Below are 18978 nucleotides of genomic sequence, written 5' to 3'. Positions count from 1 at the left end.
CTGTCCTATTATTAAGTTTGAATTTCAGTCCCCTAGGAGAATTCAGTTTGTGATCTGTAAGGAAGGGTTTTCAGAGGTCTGAACTTTTGCTGCTTCTAAGCTGCCATCTTGACTCCCCACCATCCTCCTTTACTTCTCAACCTTCTTTTACCTTTTCTAATCCTTCTATTTAGTTTCTTCCCCTTTCTTCTCCACAATTTTCTTCATTTTTCTCTGAGTCTTCACAAACATTTTTATCATCTAAGGAGTTATCCCATCAGGCTCTGCTAATAGTAAAGCTGACTTCAAAGGGACAAAAGATTCAAACTCTGTTGAGTCATGACTAACTAGTCTTTATATGATTTGTATATCTCATACTTTTTAATAGTAGATAATGCCCAACTCAATGTAATGGGAAGAGCTATAAAACAACTCAGTGTTACCCTACTATCACATTGGCATTAGGCTTAAAGTATCATCACAGATCCAAGCAGAGAAGCATCTCTTTCTTCTCACAGCTTTATTCAGAGTAGAAGGAAAACTCCCTTAGTACCTGGAATCTTTTCCCCAGATCCCTGTTTATCAAGCAGAGAATTAAAGACTGGACTTGTGATTTTATTGCCATAAAGAACTCTCCATTGAGAAAATTCCTTCTACCATGACAGTTCTACAGTTCTTTAGTGTTTTCGATTCCTGTTCTCTGTTTAAATTGGACATTTCATGATATCACTGATTTTTATCATTTAAACAGATGGATCTTATATAACTGCAGAGACATTATGTGGTTCTTTGTCTGAGAGATAGAAGTGAAATAATGTGACTGAATTAGGCAAGCAGACATGAGAGGGGCTGGTTAGTGGAGTGATTTATGGAAACTAAGATCTTTTTTTTTCTGCAGCAGGACTTCTTACAAATCCCAATTCCAAACATCAGTTTTGAGTCTTTGTCAAGCAATAACTGCTGGAAATATCTGTATTTGCTAAACTAGTGACAAAATAATATGTACCATACCCATATAAGAGAACAATACTCTGCAGGACTCTCTTCTTTAGAATTGGGGACAGAGAAGGCTGAGATCATTGAACTCATAACCACTGAGTTTCTATCTCTTTCTGACCTTGTTACTTCTCATAAAATGTTCTTTGATGAAACTCACTCAAGACCAGAATCACTGTGTAAGCCAGATGCCCACATAGATTCTCAAATACTAAGAACTGTCCCTGTTCTGAAAAGCTCATGGGACTCCAACTCACTTTGTCCCAATTGACCTTTCTGAGGACCCAGAAGTTGGGAGGAAGGAGTGAGAAAAACAAGTTTTTTTACTCAGACACAGGGACACAGGTGCAGAGCCCACAGCAGTTGTGGTCCCCAGAGAGCCTCACTGATTGAGCTCTCTCTGTCTGCATAGTGGGAAGCAAACAGAAGATCCTGTCCTTATCCAACAACAAGGAAATTTGTTTATAATTAGCTAAGCCCAAATTCTTCATAAATACATGTTGATCTAGTCAGCGATGCCTCTATCATGACCATCATCCAGAATTGTATTGCATTGTGTCTTCATGACTGTCAGAGGCCAAACCAAGCTGGAAGAACTGCTCAGGAAAAAGACAGGTCCTCTGCAGTAGACTGTCCAATCCCAGGGAAACTGAAACTGCTACAGATGCTGTTGCTCTGCTTCCCCCAAAGCAAATCACAATTTTTTTGAGAAAGCAGGTGGACTTTGGCTGTGAGCTAAAGAAGAGGCTACTTCATGTTCTTCCAACTTTACTTCTTCCTGCTCCTGCCACTGCCACTCACTGTGGGCAGGGAAAAAGGGACCCCCTGCCATGCAGAAAGGACTTTCAGTCCCACATACTATAGAGATGGGGATCTTGTTGTTGGGGGATTTTTTCCTTTATTTTTACATGAATTGGAAAAATTCCCATATTGGAAATGGTTTTGGCAACACCCTCAGGATATTGTAAAGCATCATCAGTAAGTACCTATTCTGCTGTATTTTAGTTACTTTTTTCATTGCCAACCAGTTACTTTCTTCCTCGATCATCTATACTCTCCCATTGGAAAGAAAAAGAAAGACATGGAAAACACTTGTAGCAAATAAATATAATCAAGCAAACAATTTTTTGTTTTAGCTTTATCCAAGAATAAATTATTAATTTAGAGAGGAATTCATCACCTTTCTGTAAGGAAGTGGGTATATTATTCATAACCAATCCTCTGCAATCATTGTTGATCACTGCATTGTTCAGATCAGAGTTCTTAAGATTCTCACATCATTTGCTTTTATAATAATACAGTTAAATTATATCCTGATTTTCTGGTTCTTCTGTCTTCATACTATCTCAGTACAGACAAGGCATCTGCCATTTCTGTGAAATCATCTTTCTCTTTTTACTACAACTCACATATATTGTAATATATCCACATATCAAAAATTTTTCAGCCATTCCATAATCAATGTACATCCTCTTAATGCTCAGATATTTGCCACTACAAAATGAATATATATAAATACAGGTATGTATACACAAAGATATATACATATATATTAAACACCAAGATCTTTACATTTTCTTTACATTCTTTACATTGATCATAAGATGTCTACAATTCAGTAACATTTTGGCAATACGTACAAATTGCTATCGAGAATGTCACCACTAACACTATTACCTTAAATTTCCTCACATTTAATTCTTTTTTCCAACTTTACCAATATGATGGATATGAAGTAGAAATTCAGAGTTGTTATTACTTCCATTTTGCTGATCACTAGTCATTAGTAAAATTTTTATTAACTTTAGATTGTTTAGAATTCTAAGACCTACCTGTTTAAATCCTTTGAATTGCATCAATTGAGGAATGGCTCCTCTTTTTACTAATTTCAATCAATTCCTCCATATCTTGGAAATGACACTTTTAATGATGTACTGTATGTATATTTCCAGTTAAATTTTTCCCTTGTTATCATAGCTACATTGGATTTGTGTGTGAGTAATACAATGTTAGTTGCTTGATATAATCAAAATGTTCAGTCTTGTTATCTTTGATCCTCTATGGCTCTGGTTTGGTCATTCCAGGAGACAAATCTAAAAATGACTATATTCTATATTTCATTCATTTATGATGTTATTTTTAATGCCTAGGTTCTGTATCCCACTGGAGAGTATATAGGGATGTGATTTGAAATGAGGATCTTACCATAGTTCTAAAAATTGTCTAATATTTAAAATACTATTTGCTTATTTTTCTTTATTAATCATGATATTCATTTGTCACAATTTTTGAAAATTCATTTACGGACTGCAAATAATTCAGGTCATTCTCACAATAGTTTTTGAATATACATTGTAGTTGATAAAGAACTGCTACAGTGATCTAAGTGGTATGACAAAGCTGGTTGAGGATAGAAAGAGAGTCTCCTGGACTGCCCATGAGCCCTCAAGACTAGATAGTTTTTTAAGATGGTCAAAGATCTGACATCTGAGTCCTTGACAGTAATAGAATAAAATTTTCAGAATATAACCCTGAGCTACATGAGAGGCTCAAAAAGAAGTAATTGCCCTTCATTAAGTGAGTGTGCACTCAGAATTATACCTTCATGAGATGAAAATTATTCTCCAATTAAAAGTTTCAGTTCATTTTGAGGGGGAAGAGTAGGACTAAAAATATTTCTTGTTCCTAATAATCACCTTCCTCCTGCAGGTGGCAGCCCAAACACTACTACCAGGTCCTGGCCTTGATGCTTGCTGTAGAAGAGATCAACATGAACAGCAAACTGTTACCTAATATAACCCTGGGATTCCACATCTTCAATGCTTATCACAATGATGAGAGAACCTTGGAGAGCTCCCTGGTGTGGCTGTCAGGCCAGGGGCAGAACATTCCAAATTATAGCTGTGAGAGGCAGGGCAAGTCTACAGTGGTCATTGGAGGAGCCACTTCTGAATTGACTGTTGCCATGGGATCCCTACTTGAGCTCTATAGGTTTCCACAGGTAGGGATTTATAGGTTCAATTAATTCTATACTGCTTAGGGGACACAGAAAAGCTCTGATGGATCTGCTATTTGAAATTTTGACTCCAAAAATTTGGGGGAATACTAATGTCTAATTAACCCATCAGGTGCCTCCCAGAGAAGGAAAAGGAAACTCTTCATATAAAAGAGAAAAATTCTTCATTTCATCAATTCTTGTAGGCAGCAGCAAATTGTCACCTTCAGAATTTGTGAAACAATGCAATGAAATGTAAATACTTCTTAAACATCAAAATTTTCAATTCTATGTGCATAGTGCTAGAGATACAAAGCACAAACTTTATATCTGTTATAGCTAGGTCATATTTTATGAAGGACACAATCCCCTACATTGAAATCTGAATGATCAGAAATATTTTAACAGGTAGAGATAAAGAATTACTCCATTACAGATAAAAGAGGAAGAAGATAGTTGGTTGAGAAGAGAGGGTTAAAAAAAAGACATTCATTGAATGCACTCACTAATCTCATGTTTGGTTCCTATTCAGGTCACTTATGGTCTCTTTGATCCACTCTTGAGTGACCCAGTCCAGTTTCCTTCTGTCTATCAGATGGCCTCCAGGGACACCTCTCTTCCTCTTGCCATGGTTCGATTAATGGTGCATTTCAAATGGACCTGGGTGGGATTGGTTGCCTCAGATGATTCAAGAAGTGAGAAATTCCTCAGGGACCTTCAAGAAGAAATGGTCAGAAATGATGTCTGTGTTGCTTTTATACATAAGAGCTCTCCTAGTTTGACAAAGGATAAATACGATTGTTCTTATTTTCTCAAAAAACTATCATCTTCTACAGCCACGGTGATTGTAATTTATGGAAATACAGATACACTACTGACCCTAAGATTTAGAGATGTTCCTTATACCCTTCTATATAGAATGTGGATCACCAGCAGTCACTGGGATATTGTCAAAAAGCCAGGTTATGTCCATTTTGATAATTTCCATGGAGCTCTGATATTCGCAGATCAGACAAGTAAGATTCCTGGTTTCAAACATTTTCTGAAAACCATTCACCCTGCCAAAGACCCAGAGAATATCTTCCTTTGGAACTTCTGGAACTCAGCATTTGGATGTGCACCAAAAATTGGAAAAGGAGATGGAGCTGTCTGTACACCAAATGCTTCCTTGGACACACTTAGATTGAGCTATGTAGACCTAACTATGTCTGACCAGAGTTACACTGTTTACAATGCTGTGTATGCTGTAGCCTGGGCCCTTCATGAAATGTTCTTGGTGAGATCAGAAATGGAATCCAATAGAAATGGGAACAACTCAGGCATTTATCCTTGGCAGGTAAGACCTCCCCTTTAGGTATTGATTTTCAAATATCTGACTGTGAGAATTCAGGAAAGAAAGAGGTGATTAATAGCTCAGATCTCCACACTTTTCAGCGAGTAACTCTATAGATTCAAGGCCTAATACGTCATTTCCATATACCCATTTTAGATTTATAATCATTTTGTTTACTGTTATAAGATATAGGAATGAGAATCAAACTCAATTGGTGCCTTAGAATTTTCCAGAAGTTTTGTGGAATGTTATTTCCTTCTCTAATTCATTTTAAGAATGAGGAATCTGAGGTAAACAAGGTTAAGTGATGTGTTTAAGGTCACACTGCTAGCTCATTAGTGTCTGAGGCCAAATATTAAAGTATGAAAATGACTCCTCCTGACACCCTAACTCCAGACCTGGTACTTCATCCATTTTTCCACCTAAATGCCCACTGAAGGTTTTCACAGAAAGGTTGTGATCACCAACACTTCATGCTCCATGCCTCCATCAGTCTTAGGAAGTCAAAGCCTGCTATCTTTCCTTTCCCTGGTAGCCTTAGTTACTCGAGAGCATTATGGTACAATAGATGGAGCCTTTGTTTTGAAGTCAGAAAACCCGGGCCCCAAACTTCCTCTGAAATGTGTTTGCCAGATATCATGACCTCCCTAGCTTTTATTTTTTTATGATAATTTTTTTTAATTTTAAACATTATCTTATTTGGTCATTTTCAAACATTATTCACTGGAAACAAAGATAATTTTCTTCCCCCCCCCCCTCCCAATACCTTTCCCTCTCCCATACCAGATGCATGATTCCACTGGTTATCACATGTGTTCTTGACTCGAACCCATTTCCATGTTGTTGGTATTTGCATTAGAGTGTTCATTTAGAGTCTCTCCTCAGTCATATCCCCTCAACCCCTGTAGTCAAGCAGTTGCTTGTCATCGGTGTTTTTACTCCCACAGTTTATCCTCTGCTTGTGGATAGTGTTTTTAGATCCCTTCAGATTGTTCAGGGACATTTCATTGACACTAATGGAGAAGTCCATTACCTTCGATTGTACCACAGTGTATCTGTCTCTGTGTACAATGATTTCCTGGTTCTGCTCCTTTCGCTCTGCATCACTTCCTGGAGGTTGTTCCAGTCTCCATGGAATTCCTCCGCTTTATTGTTCCTTTTAGCACAATAGTATTCCATCACCAACATATACCATAATTTATCAGCCATTCCCCAATTGAAGGGCATCCCCTCATTTTCCAATTTTTGGCCACCACAAAGAGTGCAGCTATGAATATTCTTGTACAAGTCTTTTTCCTTATTATCTCTTTGGGGTACAAGCCCAGCAGTGCTATGGCTGGATCAAACGGCAGACAGTCTTTTATCGCCCTTTGGGCATAGTTCCAAATTGCCCTCCAGAATGGTTGGATCAATTCACAACTCCACCAGCAATGAATTAATGTCCCTGCTTTGCCACATCCCCTCCAGCATTCATTACTTTCCATAGCTGTCATGTTAGCCAATCTGCTAGGTGTGAGGTGATACCTCAGAGTTGTTTTGATTTGCATCTCTCTGATTATAAGAGATGTAGAACACTTTTTCATGTGCTTATTAATAGTTTTGATTTTTTTGGCTGAGAACTGCCTGTTCATATCCCTTGCCCATTTATCAATTGGAGAATGGCTTGATGTTTTGTACAATTGATTTAGTTCTTTGTAAATTTGAGTAATTAGACCTTTGTCAGCTGTTTTTATGAAGATTATTTCCTACCTAGCTTTTATTTTTTAATAAAAATGGTTGGGTTGAAGGACTCTAATGACCTTTTCAACTGAAGATCTAGATCTTAACATGAGATGTTGTCTCAAATCGAAGATTTCTGTACTGACTTTTAAAAATAAAAACTGGAACATAGGAATGGTTTCTTTTACATTTGTCTTTCCTCTCCTGCTCTGACATCTGTCATGGGCAAAGTCCACCCTTGCCCAAGACTGCAGGGTATCACGTCTGGTTGCAAATGATCAGTCAACAAAAATAAGAAATGGAAGACAACTTAATCATAACAACAATGGGATTGCTTTGCATCAGACAGCTGCTCCACTTTCCTGATGTCTGATCTTTATTTTTATACCCATTCTCTTGGCATGCATATACACAAAATCAGAGAGATCATTGGAAATGTGATACATCAACCTCTAACAAATCACTTGATTTACATTCTATATTCTTGTATTGTGATTACAGACAGAATAAAGGTTGCACACAAGATAAATGATTTCTGTCACAGGTGGCTTAATTTTCTCATACCCTGTGAGAAGTTTTGAGCTTACAAACAATTAAGGAAAATTACCTATTGCTTTTAATAAAATGGAATAATTAATCAGCAGTTCTTAGGAGACAATTCAACAATCATATCATGGAGGCTGAGGGGTCTGGGACACAATTCAAATTTAGACTGGTGGCTTCTAGGGAGTTACTGATTTGTGGCATTGAGTCACTGAGGCATACTGAAGCTTGATGTACTTGTACTTATCGCTTGGGCCTCTATGACTGATTTGTGTGCTGCCTTCATGAGAAGAGGCTTCTGTATGTGGGAGAGTTTTTGGCTTGGCCTGTAGCTGCGGTTTCGCTGGGAATTATGTACCTAAGTAAAAGGTAACTCATGATAGTCTTTTGGGATTGGGTTTGAGGGTCTGATCTTTTGGTGATGTTTTAGAGAATTAGGGTACAAGTGTTTTGCTCTTACATTATTCCTTTTGAGGCTAGGGCGAATAATAATCATGTCACTTCATAGGTGAGGGTCATTGATGAAAGAAGTCATGTAAAAGAGGGTTGGGTGGGCAGTCACATCTCGCCAAGGACCACTCTGTGGTCTTCCCAGCTACCACTAGTGACTCTGTCAAGGCATCATGGCCTGATGGCTCCAGCAGACATCATGACTAAATTACACCTGTAAAGCCCTTAATAGATGTTTGTTCAATTAAAAAGTCTCTTTAACGAGTATCTTAGATTCCTGCTTCCCCTTTCTCTAATTCATCCTTTAGAGTTGACAATAAATCCACCTGCAATTTAAAATTCTTTATTATATGAGAGGAAATATACTACTCAGTGGAGATCTGAAAACAAAAATGAAAAAAATCCCTACTCTGGTAAACCTAATTATAGGGATTCAGGTATGAGCTAATCTTGAAAGTATTGTTGATATATTCAAAAACTGACTCTTGTGAACAATATGTTCACCTGCCAAAATTAATGATTGATTACTTAAGTCTTGTGACAAAGTGTAACTATGATCTTATTGTATGCTGGCCACTCCCTAAGCCTCCAATCCAAAGGTTAATTGGGTCTACTGGTGAGGCCCTGAGTTCTAAATTATCTTAGCCTACACCTCTTTGATCTTGTGGTTGTTAATTGAGCCAATGTTCAATTCTGAGTCATGTCACATGTTCATCAACTACTTCCCACCACCAATTCCTTGACTCTACCATAAAAGATTGGGGACATGTGTAGCTCTCTCTCTTTCCATGATCAGAGGACCATGCACACTGGAGTCCATATTATTGAATTCTTTTTCTCTGAGTCTTTCTTCCTTTATTGTGTACCCTCTCTCTTAAAACCCCTCCACCAATTTTCCCTCAGGCTCCATCTTTACTCCTCAGGTGTTACCCCTTGAATATATTAATTTGTGGCTGCTGGACAGCTACACTAACAATAACTATATGTCTGTGTATATATAGTTCTGTGTGCATACAAACCCATATAGATATGCAAGTATATGTTAATATACATATTTGTATCATTGAATGGGATGTATTACATATATATTTTAAAATATAGAGAATATAAAAATAGAGATTATATTTTCTATAAAAATGTATGCAAAATAAATATAAATAATATAAAAGAAAATACAAGTACATTCAAATGTATTAGGGAATGAAGACAGAGACTGGCAAAATAATCTTCCTCAAGAACATCTAAGCATACATTTCTCTTGATCAAATACCATACTTTTTGCAAGAGCCATCAATGGCTCCATAGAGCCTTTAAAAAATTGAAATGCCAAATTGAAATTGAAAATTCTTTCTCTATACTTTTAGCTTACCAAGCTGATTCCTCACTATACTTTTTTTAATCATTTACACACTATATATTTTAACACATTATGTACTCTATCACAAATAGAATACTGGAGACTCTAAATGATCACTCTAGTGAAATTATTAATAATAAGGAAAGAGGTCTTGATCAATGATACATGTAAAACCCATTTGAATTGCTCATTAGCTATGGGAGGAGCAGAGTGGAAGAATACAAATCATGTAAACATGAAAAAATATTCTAAATTAATCAATTAAATAAATAAATTTTAAAAAAAATAGACTATTGTCTGTTCTCTGAATTTAGGACTGTGTCCTCTACCTCCAAGCCTTTGCAAAGACCCTAAAGTTAAGCTGACATGTACTTCTACTTCACCTCTGATTCCTAGAATCTCTAGCTTCTTTTCAAGCTCAGCTTATATTCTTGATACTTACAAATTCTTTCTTCATTTCCTAATCACATGAGATATTATATATAAAAAGAATTTAAAGCCTGGCACATGCAAGGTGATATATAAATGTTTCTTCCTTCCCTCCCTGTTTGATAATATTATCTTCCTCCTAGAATCACACATTATTGTAATAATTAAAATAAGTTTGATGAACATAAGAATTTTAAAAATTGTAGAGGTCACTGATTCTAAAAATTAACTCAAGTCAAAAAGCTATTAGTAGATTTAGTAACTTCCTTACAGCAAGGTGGATATAATAAGGGGGGATATGCCAAAAGGAGATAGAAAATATTGCCTGCCTAATTTCCCTAAACCTGTATCTGAGTGCATCACTGAAGATAGCATCCCACTGAAGATAGGAGAAAAGACCTGTGTCTCTGGACAGAAGCAAATCACCAAAGCAAAATTCCTCCAGTCACCAGTGCTGAAGACCTATAGCACAGAAGTCCAACACAGAGACACAAACACAGAAGAATCCCTCTTTAAGCAAGAGCCACCAACACAAGAGAATGAGTAAGAATGCCCTGGGCTGAATTTTATAAGCAGTTTTCCCCATGCCAATTTATGACACTCTGGTTTCTACTTCCTTTAACTGTGGACTGCTCTATGACATCTCAGGAACCATTCAGAGTTTCTTAATTTGCCTGACTCTGCCCAGAGGGTAGTGCCTGTGGAATACACCTCCCATCCTCTAAGGGTGCAAACTTTAATCAAAAGTATCCTCCAGTTCCTGACTGATAAAATTGAAAGAGTGAAGCATTCCAAGTACTTGATTGATTAAATTAAGTTAAAAAAATTCCATTTCACAGTATTTACTTTTCTGTTTTGATGTGGTTGCCTTCAGTAGAATGTAAGCTCCTTTAGTGCAAATTCTTTTGATTTTCCTTTAATACTTCCAGGACCAAATCTATTGCTTTTTAAATAATGGGTAATGAATAAATGGTTATGAATGCTTGTTAGACAGCCTGGCAAAGACACTCACAAACCTGCACCAGCACGGCAAGATCACTTTTTGTGCATCCTTTCACAGCTCTATTCTCCTTCAACTGAGACTACACTGTTGGCTTTTTTCTCACTTTTCAAATATTTCTACTAAATCCTTGTGATTTGGCCCAACCTTCTAATCTAGTGAGGCCTTTTTAGATCCTGCTTCTGTTATCCAATATATTAGGAATCCATTGGTTTTCTGACCATTGAAATGTCTATGGATGGACTAATCCAGCTTTTATGCAACTATTCGATTTAAAAAAAAACATTTAGGCAGCCTAGAATCTAGTACCCATCTCTGAGAGACTCACCTGCAGAACTTTTCATTTTTTTAACTTTTAGATCCACTCATTCCTGAAGAATATCCAGTTTAACAACAGTGCTGGGAATCATGTGGTCTTAGATGAGAAGAAGAACACTGTGGCAAGCTATAATATTTTCAACTATGTGACCTTTGGTAATGACACTGAAGTTCTGGCAAAAGTGGGAGAGTTTATTTCTGAGACTCCACTTGGACAAGAGTTCATTATCCAGCAGAAGGAAATAGTTTGGCCCAGATCATGGGGAGAGGTGAAGAATGATTGAAATGTTTGTTGAATGAAAGATGTAAACATAAGCACATAGCACAACAGAATAATCACTACCATTTTTCACACCTGGTTCAAATGACTGAAAAGTTATAAAGAAAATACAAGTCTTCCATTCCTGGTTTCTGCCTCATTGACTTTAGAGATTGCACTCTAGACAAACTTACAGTTGCTCTGAAATCCTAGCTAGAAAAAAAATCGTACTTTAGGCTTAAGTTTAGGTCCCCATCCCACCTGGCTTTCTTTTCCCTGACTTGCTTGCTCATGATGAAGTCTTAATTCATGTCCCTAATAATATTTGATTCACCAAATAGCATATGAAATTGTACACTTTGAAAATAAACATACAAGGGAAGGTGGATTAAAAAGCTGGAATTTTCTTGAGACTACCTTCTATCTAGATCATCTGCTGCAAAACGAGTTTAGAGCTGGGGATCCCTGTGGATTCTCTCTTCTTTGCCACATTGACTCAAGTCTAACTTTAGTCCTCAGTTATAAAATAGAAATACCAAATTTATTCTAAACTTTTCACTTCCAGATAATTATAATCTTTGGTCCTAGTAACTTCTTCTGTTTATTCAAATGATAAGATTTTAACTGATTCAAAAAAGTTCATGAACCCTATTCATATTTGATTCTGATTGAATTAATTGAACAGTATTCTTACTTCATAAATGAGATAACTTTAAAGTAGGAGTAATAAAAAATATTAAGTACTACCATTATTTTCCCAATTCACACACACACACACACACACACACACAATACAATCAGAGTGAGTCACATACACATATAAAGAGAAAGACAGAAAGAGCAATAAAGAGAGAAAGATTAACTATGTCTCATACTAAGACAATAGAGTCTGAAACCTCAAATAATTCTTTGTGGGGGTGGATCTGCATTGTCCTTTTGAAATACATGATCAATACCTTTTATGATAGTTACATATTCCAATAGGTAGAGTGATATACAAGGAATCAGGAAGATATGATTTTAAATCACGCCTCTGGCACCTAATATTTAACCCCTGCCACACCACTTAAACATTTTTCCCTTACTTTCCTCATTTAGAGAATGACAAAGAGAAGGAAATTAAAAACCTCTCTATTGTCTTTACCAAGAAAAATACAAATAGGGTCACAAAGAGTCAGATACAACAGAAATGACTAAACAGAAATATTTGTACTACAGTGTCCTAGGAAAAGTCTCTATTGATAATACATTCTAGTAATCAATTAATTAATTCCATCTCCAAAACCTTCCATAGGCCAGTGTAGTAGGGGCTGTCGGGTGGGATAGACTCCACACACCAGTTCATAGACTAAAAGCTTTTTCTTCTCCATAATATTAAAGAAATACAGCTACTTTGATCTTTAGCAACTTGTGTTTTTTTTTATTTCAAGGTAACTGATCCAAGCTTTTGCAGATAAGAATGTTATACCCATGAAAAAATATCATTGGTAGACTTTGCAGAATAAGAAAAATGTGTGCTTGTAACCAAAAACAAACTAAAATTACATAAGAAAGCATATTAAGACATGCATGTGATTAATCCAAGCAACATCATTATGACCTTGGATTCTTTTTGTGTAGCCTCTTCCCTCCAGATGTGACAAAGTCTGTAGCCCAGGATTCCACATAAAAACTCAGGAGGGAAAACCTGTTTGCTGTTTTGACTGTGCACCCTGCCCACAGGGGCAGATTTCGAAGCAGACAGGTAAGTCTGTGGAGAAACTCATAACAAACACATATGCAGAGAAACAAAATAAACCTGGATGATACTCAGGTGTGAATTTTAAAACTATTGCACCCTAATCAGACCATTCTTTAGAAGATGTGATTTAACTATTTCCTGATCAGTAACAATTGAGATACTTGGAATAACAGAAACAGGTCTTAGAAACTCTACATTCTCCACCCTATTCAGTTTAACAAGATTTTGAAGGTCTGCATCAAACTCAAGATTTAATTATTGGCAGAGATGGCCTTCAACAGACATGTGCAAAAGAAGGAAAGACTTCTGGGCTCTCCTAAGTCAAGCTAAGTCCCCATTGGTACAGATGAGATGCAGAAAAGTGATGTAAATATGTCCATATAAGGCATGTCAGTTCCAGTCTCTTTCTCATTTCCCAGAGAGATGACTCTGGCTGGCAGCATGCTAAGTGTTCCGACATCTTGGAGTGTTGGGTGCTGAGTTTTGCCCTGGAGCTGATTTCAGGTTTGGGCATATTAGCTGAGCCCCTTTGGAGGTCAGGCTGATTCCTTCCTCCTTCATACCCCAAACCCTTACTCCCTTATCTCCTGATCTCCCCACCCAATATTAATCAGGTGGGGGGGTGGAGGGAGAGGAAGAGAAAAAACCCTACTCTTTCTTCTTCTTCATTCTTCTTAATCTTCTCTACTATATCAATTAAATCACCATAAAATATGGCAGCTGACTTGGGTATTTTATTATTTGGGATTTTCACTAGGATTTTTTATAAATAAAATCCTTGGTGATCTAAATTAATTATACATTTGGTCTCAGCCATAATTTCACCCTTTACACAGTTCATATTCTTTTGTTTTTTATTAAAACCCTTACCTTCTGTCTTGGAGTCAATACTGTGTATTGACTCCAAAACAGAAGAGTGGTAAGGGCTAGGCAATGGGGGTCAAGGGAGTTGCCCATGGTCACACAGCTAGGAAGTGGCTGAGGGCAGATTTGAACCTAGGACCTCCCAACTCTAGGCCTGGTTCTCAATCCACTGAGCTACCCATCTGCCCCCTACAGGTCATATTCTAATAATGTAAAACTCAATTCCTATGAAACATGATATGAAATGAAACCCAGAAGAAAACTCAGAAAGATCAAACAGATTGAGGGTCAAGAGTGATTAAAGTTAGTGACAGTTGGTGTATTAAAAGTCCACCATATTGGAAATTTCTGACCCAGTTTTGTGTGGCACAATTACTCAGGGATAAATTTCAAGAAATGTCTACTGACACTGATCATTACACTAAATCACCATTACATTTACATTATATTAACAATGTGCTTAAGAATTTTCAGGGCCTCTTTTCTCACATGACCCCAATGACAAAATATAAGTATCTTTTTCACAGTTCTTTGAAGAGAAAGAAAAATTAACCAACTGTAATAACACAGTTATTAGGAAGAGTTAAGAATCAAACCCAGGACACTGCACAGAAATCCATCATATTTTTAAATTCATCTCAACTATTTCTCCTGGATGCTTACATGTATGTTGCACTATGCATGCCAAGTAGGCACCTTTCTGTTATGCTGTGACTTGATTCAGGTCCAGGTTTCTCCATATTCCCCATAAGGCTTGGATCTCTGAGGAGAAACCAATATATGTTGAAGTGTATATTAAGCTGACAAAGCACAGTAAGCAACCAGAAATCTAGAAAATCAATGCCAACATGAGGAAAATTGGAAGTTATATAGCCTATGGAAATAATATGACCTAGAGCAATGTCTCTAGGATAAAAAAAAAATCCTCTGAGAATGAAGTTCTTTCAATAGTTTTTGGAAAGGAAAGTGTTTGGGAGGATGCCCTCACTTCAGCAGTAAATCAATAGAAGTGTTAGCATTCAAAGGGTGTCTCCTGAGCATGGCTGGAAGATACCCAGGACATTGATTTTATAACCTGAAATGGTAGGAATTGAGCAATGACCTGCCCATATACCTTTTCCATTGGGGGAAGGATAACTTGGTTCTTGTAAGTTACTGAGCTGGACAAGGATTAAATCTGAAAAGTGGAAGGAACCCAGCTTCCATTAGATCTCTTGAGTATATCATGCTATAAGGGGGGAAATGAAAAGGTCTGAACTAAATTTAACAGTGTGGTTGCCAAGAATTATCAGTCAATTCCAAATGACTTTTATGGTAGTTTATTCACAAAAGGAGAAAGAATGACATTAAGAAAATCAGAAAGAGAAGATAATTACTTGGCCTGGTCCAAACCAGTCAGGGATTAATTGGACAAAGCAAAGAGGACCCAGAGGATTATTAAATAAGGGTTTTACTCGTGAGATCTCCTCTGAGACAGGGGATCTCCAGAACAAACCAGGGAAAGGAGTCAGCCTTTTTCACTCATCCAAGTGGTAGTCCTAATAGAAAATAGAAAGAAGTCCTCAGATAGAGCTCCTCCTGGGTCCTTGAAGTGAAGTTCCAAGGCAAGAGAGCTCCTCATAAGAAGTTCTTGACACTTATAAAGACCATTCCTTTCATCACTTCCTGTGCCTTCCATCCATTTTTACATGGATCAATTATGGTTAAAGCTTTATTAAGGACTGCCCATTGGCCAGGCAGTTGAATCTTATTCGTTAATTACTATAGCACACATGGGTCACAGACCTCCCCGTACTTAAGGATAAGTAGGGTGTGAACACTTCTGGTGATTAAATCTCAAATTGGGAAGGGAAAAGTTAATACCAGCTTCACAATACCCAAGTGGTCATCCACATTCTGCTTAAGGATCTACAAGAAGAGTATAGCCATTGAACTCAATGCAGTTCAGTTATTTTTAGACCACTCTCATGATTAAGATTTCATCACATGAAATCAAATTTCTATATTTTCAATTTCTGGACTGCATCTTGTGTTGCCCTCTAGCAGAGCCCTCCAGATAGCTCTCTCCAATCAAGCAGAGCAAATATATTCCTTCCACTAATATAAGCCCTTTGAATACAATGTATGACCTATTCTCTCTTCTGAATATTTTCCCCACCATAAGCATGCATAGTTCCTTCCATCAACATTCTAAGAACACTCAGACTTGAGGTCCAATCGAAGAATGTAAGTCATGTTGGTAAAGCCAAAAAGACCTCTTGTCAATAGCTAATGACATATAGATGCATCATCCTTGATAAACTCAACATTTTAACAGGAAAGACAATGGAATCAAGACCTTTAAAAATTGTAGGGACTGCATCTCTGCAGACAGTTCTAGAAGAGCTCTAGAAAGAAAAACTTATTGAGTACAATTGAATCATTTTCCTTAAAGAAAAGTCTATAAAGAACAGATAGATACAGGATGAGGAGATAGACACATAAAAGATACATTGTCAACCTCCATAAAATCATTTTAACAATAAACTGGATATCTTTACTTTGTGACATATTATTATATTTTATTGTTAATATTATATACTTTATTAATAAAATGCATCATATTAATAAAGTAAGGATAATATTTCTATAATAGCTAGCTGTTATATAGGACTTTTAATGGGGTTTGAAAATACTTTATATTTGTTAATTCATTAAATGCTCATAAGAACTGCATAAGATAAGTGCCGATATTATCCTCATTTTACAAGTGATGAAATTCAGAAGAAAGAAGTTACATTGACTTATAAGATCACAAAATTACAGACTATATGAGGCAAGATTCAGTGGAATCAATTGAAGAAATTTGTAGTATTAATACCCGTTTGATGCCCATTAATAGGGAAGGTATGCAAACCTGCCATTCTAAGACTTTGTTCTCTACAGACAGAGATCAGTGCATGAAGTGCCCTGTGGATCATTATCCAAATAGGGAGAGGATTCACTGTCTCCCCAAAAGCGTGACTTTCCTGGCCTATGAAGAAACCTTGGGCATGGCCTTGGCCTCCATAGCTGCTTCCTTCTCTCTTCTCACAGCTCTGGTTCTCTGGGTCTTTGTGAAGCACAAGGATACCCCCATAGTCAAAGCAAACAATCGGGATCTCAGTTACATTCTCCTCCTCTCCCTTTCCTTATGCTTCCTTTGTTCCCTGTTCTTCATTGGCCGCCCCACTGCAATAAGTTGCCTCCTCAGACAAACAACATTTGGAGTCACGTTCACAGTGGCCGTCTCCTCTATTCTAGCCAAAACCATCACTGTGGTTTGGGCCTTCAGAGCCACAAGACCTGGCAGGAGGAGCAGGAGATGGGTGGGCTCTAGAGGGCCTATTTCTCTTGTTGTCTTTTGTACCTTCATTCAAGTCACACTCTGCACAATATGGCTGTTTCTCTCACCTCCATTCCCTGATGCAGACACACACTCTGACCCTGAGCACATCATCCTTGAGTGCAATGAGGGCTCTCTCATTGCCTTCTACTCTGTCCTGGGCTACATAGCACTCTTGGCCCTGGGGAGCTTCACTGTGGCTTTTCTAGCCAGAAATCTCCCTGACACCTTCAATGAAGCCAAGTTCATCACCTTCAGCATGCTTGTGTTCTGCAGTGTCTGGATCTCCTTCCTGCCCACATACCAGAGCACCAAAGGGAAGATGATGGTGGCTGTGGAGGTCTTCTCCATCTTGAGTTCCAGTGCTGGATTACTAGGCTGCATCTTCATCCCCAAGTGCTATGTAATCCTTGTACAGCCACAGATGAACACCAAGAAATTTTTAAAGAATAATCCCATTTCCTGAGACAAGAAGCATTCAGAAAAATTATGCAGTTCTCCCACTAATAATGAGATGTTTTAAAAAATTAGTCTTCCTTGAAAATGTTTCAATTTTCTGAGCTGAAAATATTTATAGCAGCTTTCTTTGCAGTGGCAGTGAACTGAAAATATACAGGTGTAACTCATCCATTGGGTAAAGGCTAAAGAAGTTGTGGCTCATGTTTCTAATGAAATACTACTGACCAATAAAAAATAACAAATAAGTTAATTTTTATAGACATAGAAAGACCAAAATGAAATGAAGAATGAAATAAACAAAATCAAAGGACCATTATAGAGAGCAACCGAGACATTGAAGAATAACTTAATGCCCACCTCAAGAGAAAGAAATGTTAAATAGATGTAATAAAATAAAACTGAATGGAAACTTTTACTTATTGAGACTAGAGAAGGTAAACTAAGAGGAAACCGTTACTTCTTGAGATAGAGAGGACAAACTGAGGGGAAACCTGTTTCTTCACAATGGCTACTATTCTCTGACTGTGACTAGAGAAGTTGCTACAGGAATCTAAAACTGTTGAGGAAACCTGAGGCTAATTATTGTTGATTGAGGACAGAGAAATGCTGCTGGATGTGAATTTTTAAATCTCCATCTTGGTCTAGCACCCAGGATTGTGCACACCCACACAATGCGGGCATGTGCTAGTCAGTGACAAATCAGAAATGACTAACTGCCCACCTGGGCTGTCCTAAGCCAAGCTTGAGCCACCATTGGCACGTGTGAGGCACAGGAAGTGACGGAGAGAGCAGCCTCTGGAATTCGCTCAGTTCCTGTAGACAGGGCTAGACACCAGTTCATGTGAGGAGCTTGGACAGGGAGGAGGCCCCCAGAAAGCTTCCCTTCAGATTGGTCACGTGAGTCAAGGACTGATTACTTCCACCTTGGCCCTTTGGGTCTAAAACTCCCTCTGCCTTGGTCAGAGGTTGAGTAACTCCTTTCCATTTTCTCCTCTCTCCTTCTCTCCCTCTCCTTTTCCCTACTCCCATTGTGATTAAACCTCCATAAACTCCCCCCCCAAAAAAAAAGTAGGTGTTTCAGGAAAACCATTAAAGGTCCCAAAACTTTTTTCCTTGCATGGTATGTGTGGGACCCCTAACTGTTGAACATTCTTTTCTTCTAATGCCTGGAT

General features: G+C 37.6%; 1 protein-coding gene across 2 annotated transcripts; it reads left to right on the top strand.

The window, feature by feature from the left end:
- The first annotated feature begins 1729 nt into the window (after positions 1-1729).
- On the top strand, positions 1730-17813 carry VN2R575 (vomeronasal 2 receptor 575). Of its 2 annotated transcripts, XM_007492160.2 has the most exons (6): positions 1730-1953; positions 3685-3976; positions 4503-5306; positions 11161-11388; positions 12999-13126; positions 16913-17813. In XM_007492160.2, the coding sequence occupies exons 1-6, from the start codon at positions 1730-1732 to the stop codon at positions 17811-17813; spliced, it is 2577 nt and encodes an 858-aa protein (XP_007492222.2).
- The last annotated feature ends 1165 nt before the right edge of the window (positions 17814-18978 follow it).

The sequence above is a fragment of the Monodelphis domestica genome, chromosome 4 (genome assembly GCF_027887165.1).
Source record: "Monodelphis domestica isolate mMonDom1 chromosome 4, mMonDom1.pri, whole genome shotgun sequence".
Lineage (NCBI taxonomy): Eukaryota > Metazoa > Chordata > Mammalia > Didelphimorphia > Didelphidae > Monodelphis > Monodelphis domestica.
The sequence above is the reverse complement of the archived record's forward strand: the minus strand, read 5'-3'. Positions and strand labels throughout refer to the sequence as shown.

What these genes read in the sequence shown, in the direction of transcription:
- VN2R575 (XM_007492160.2), top strand. Translation starts at nt 1,730, where the DNA reads ATGTTCTTCCAACTTTACTTCTTCCTGCTCCTGCCACTGCCACTCACT. An exon ending in AGCTCTATAGGTTTCCACAG is followed by an intron (nt 3,977 to 4,502) that starts GTAGGGATTTAT and finishes GTTCCTATTCAG; the next exon opens with GTCACTTATGGTCTCTTTGA. An exon ending in CAGGCATTTATCCTTGGCAG is followed by an intron (nt 5,307 to 11,160) that starts GTAAGACCTCCC and finishes TTTAACTTTTAG; the next exon opens with ATCCACTCATTCCTGAAGAA.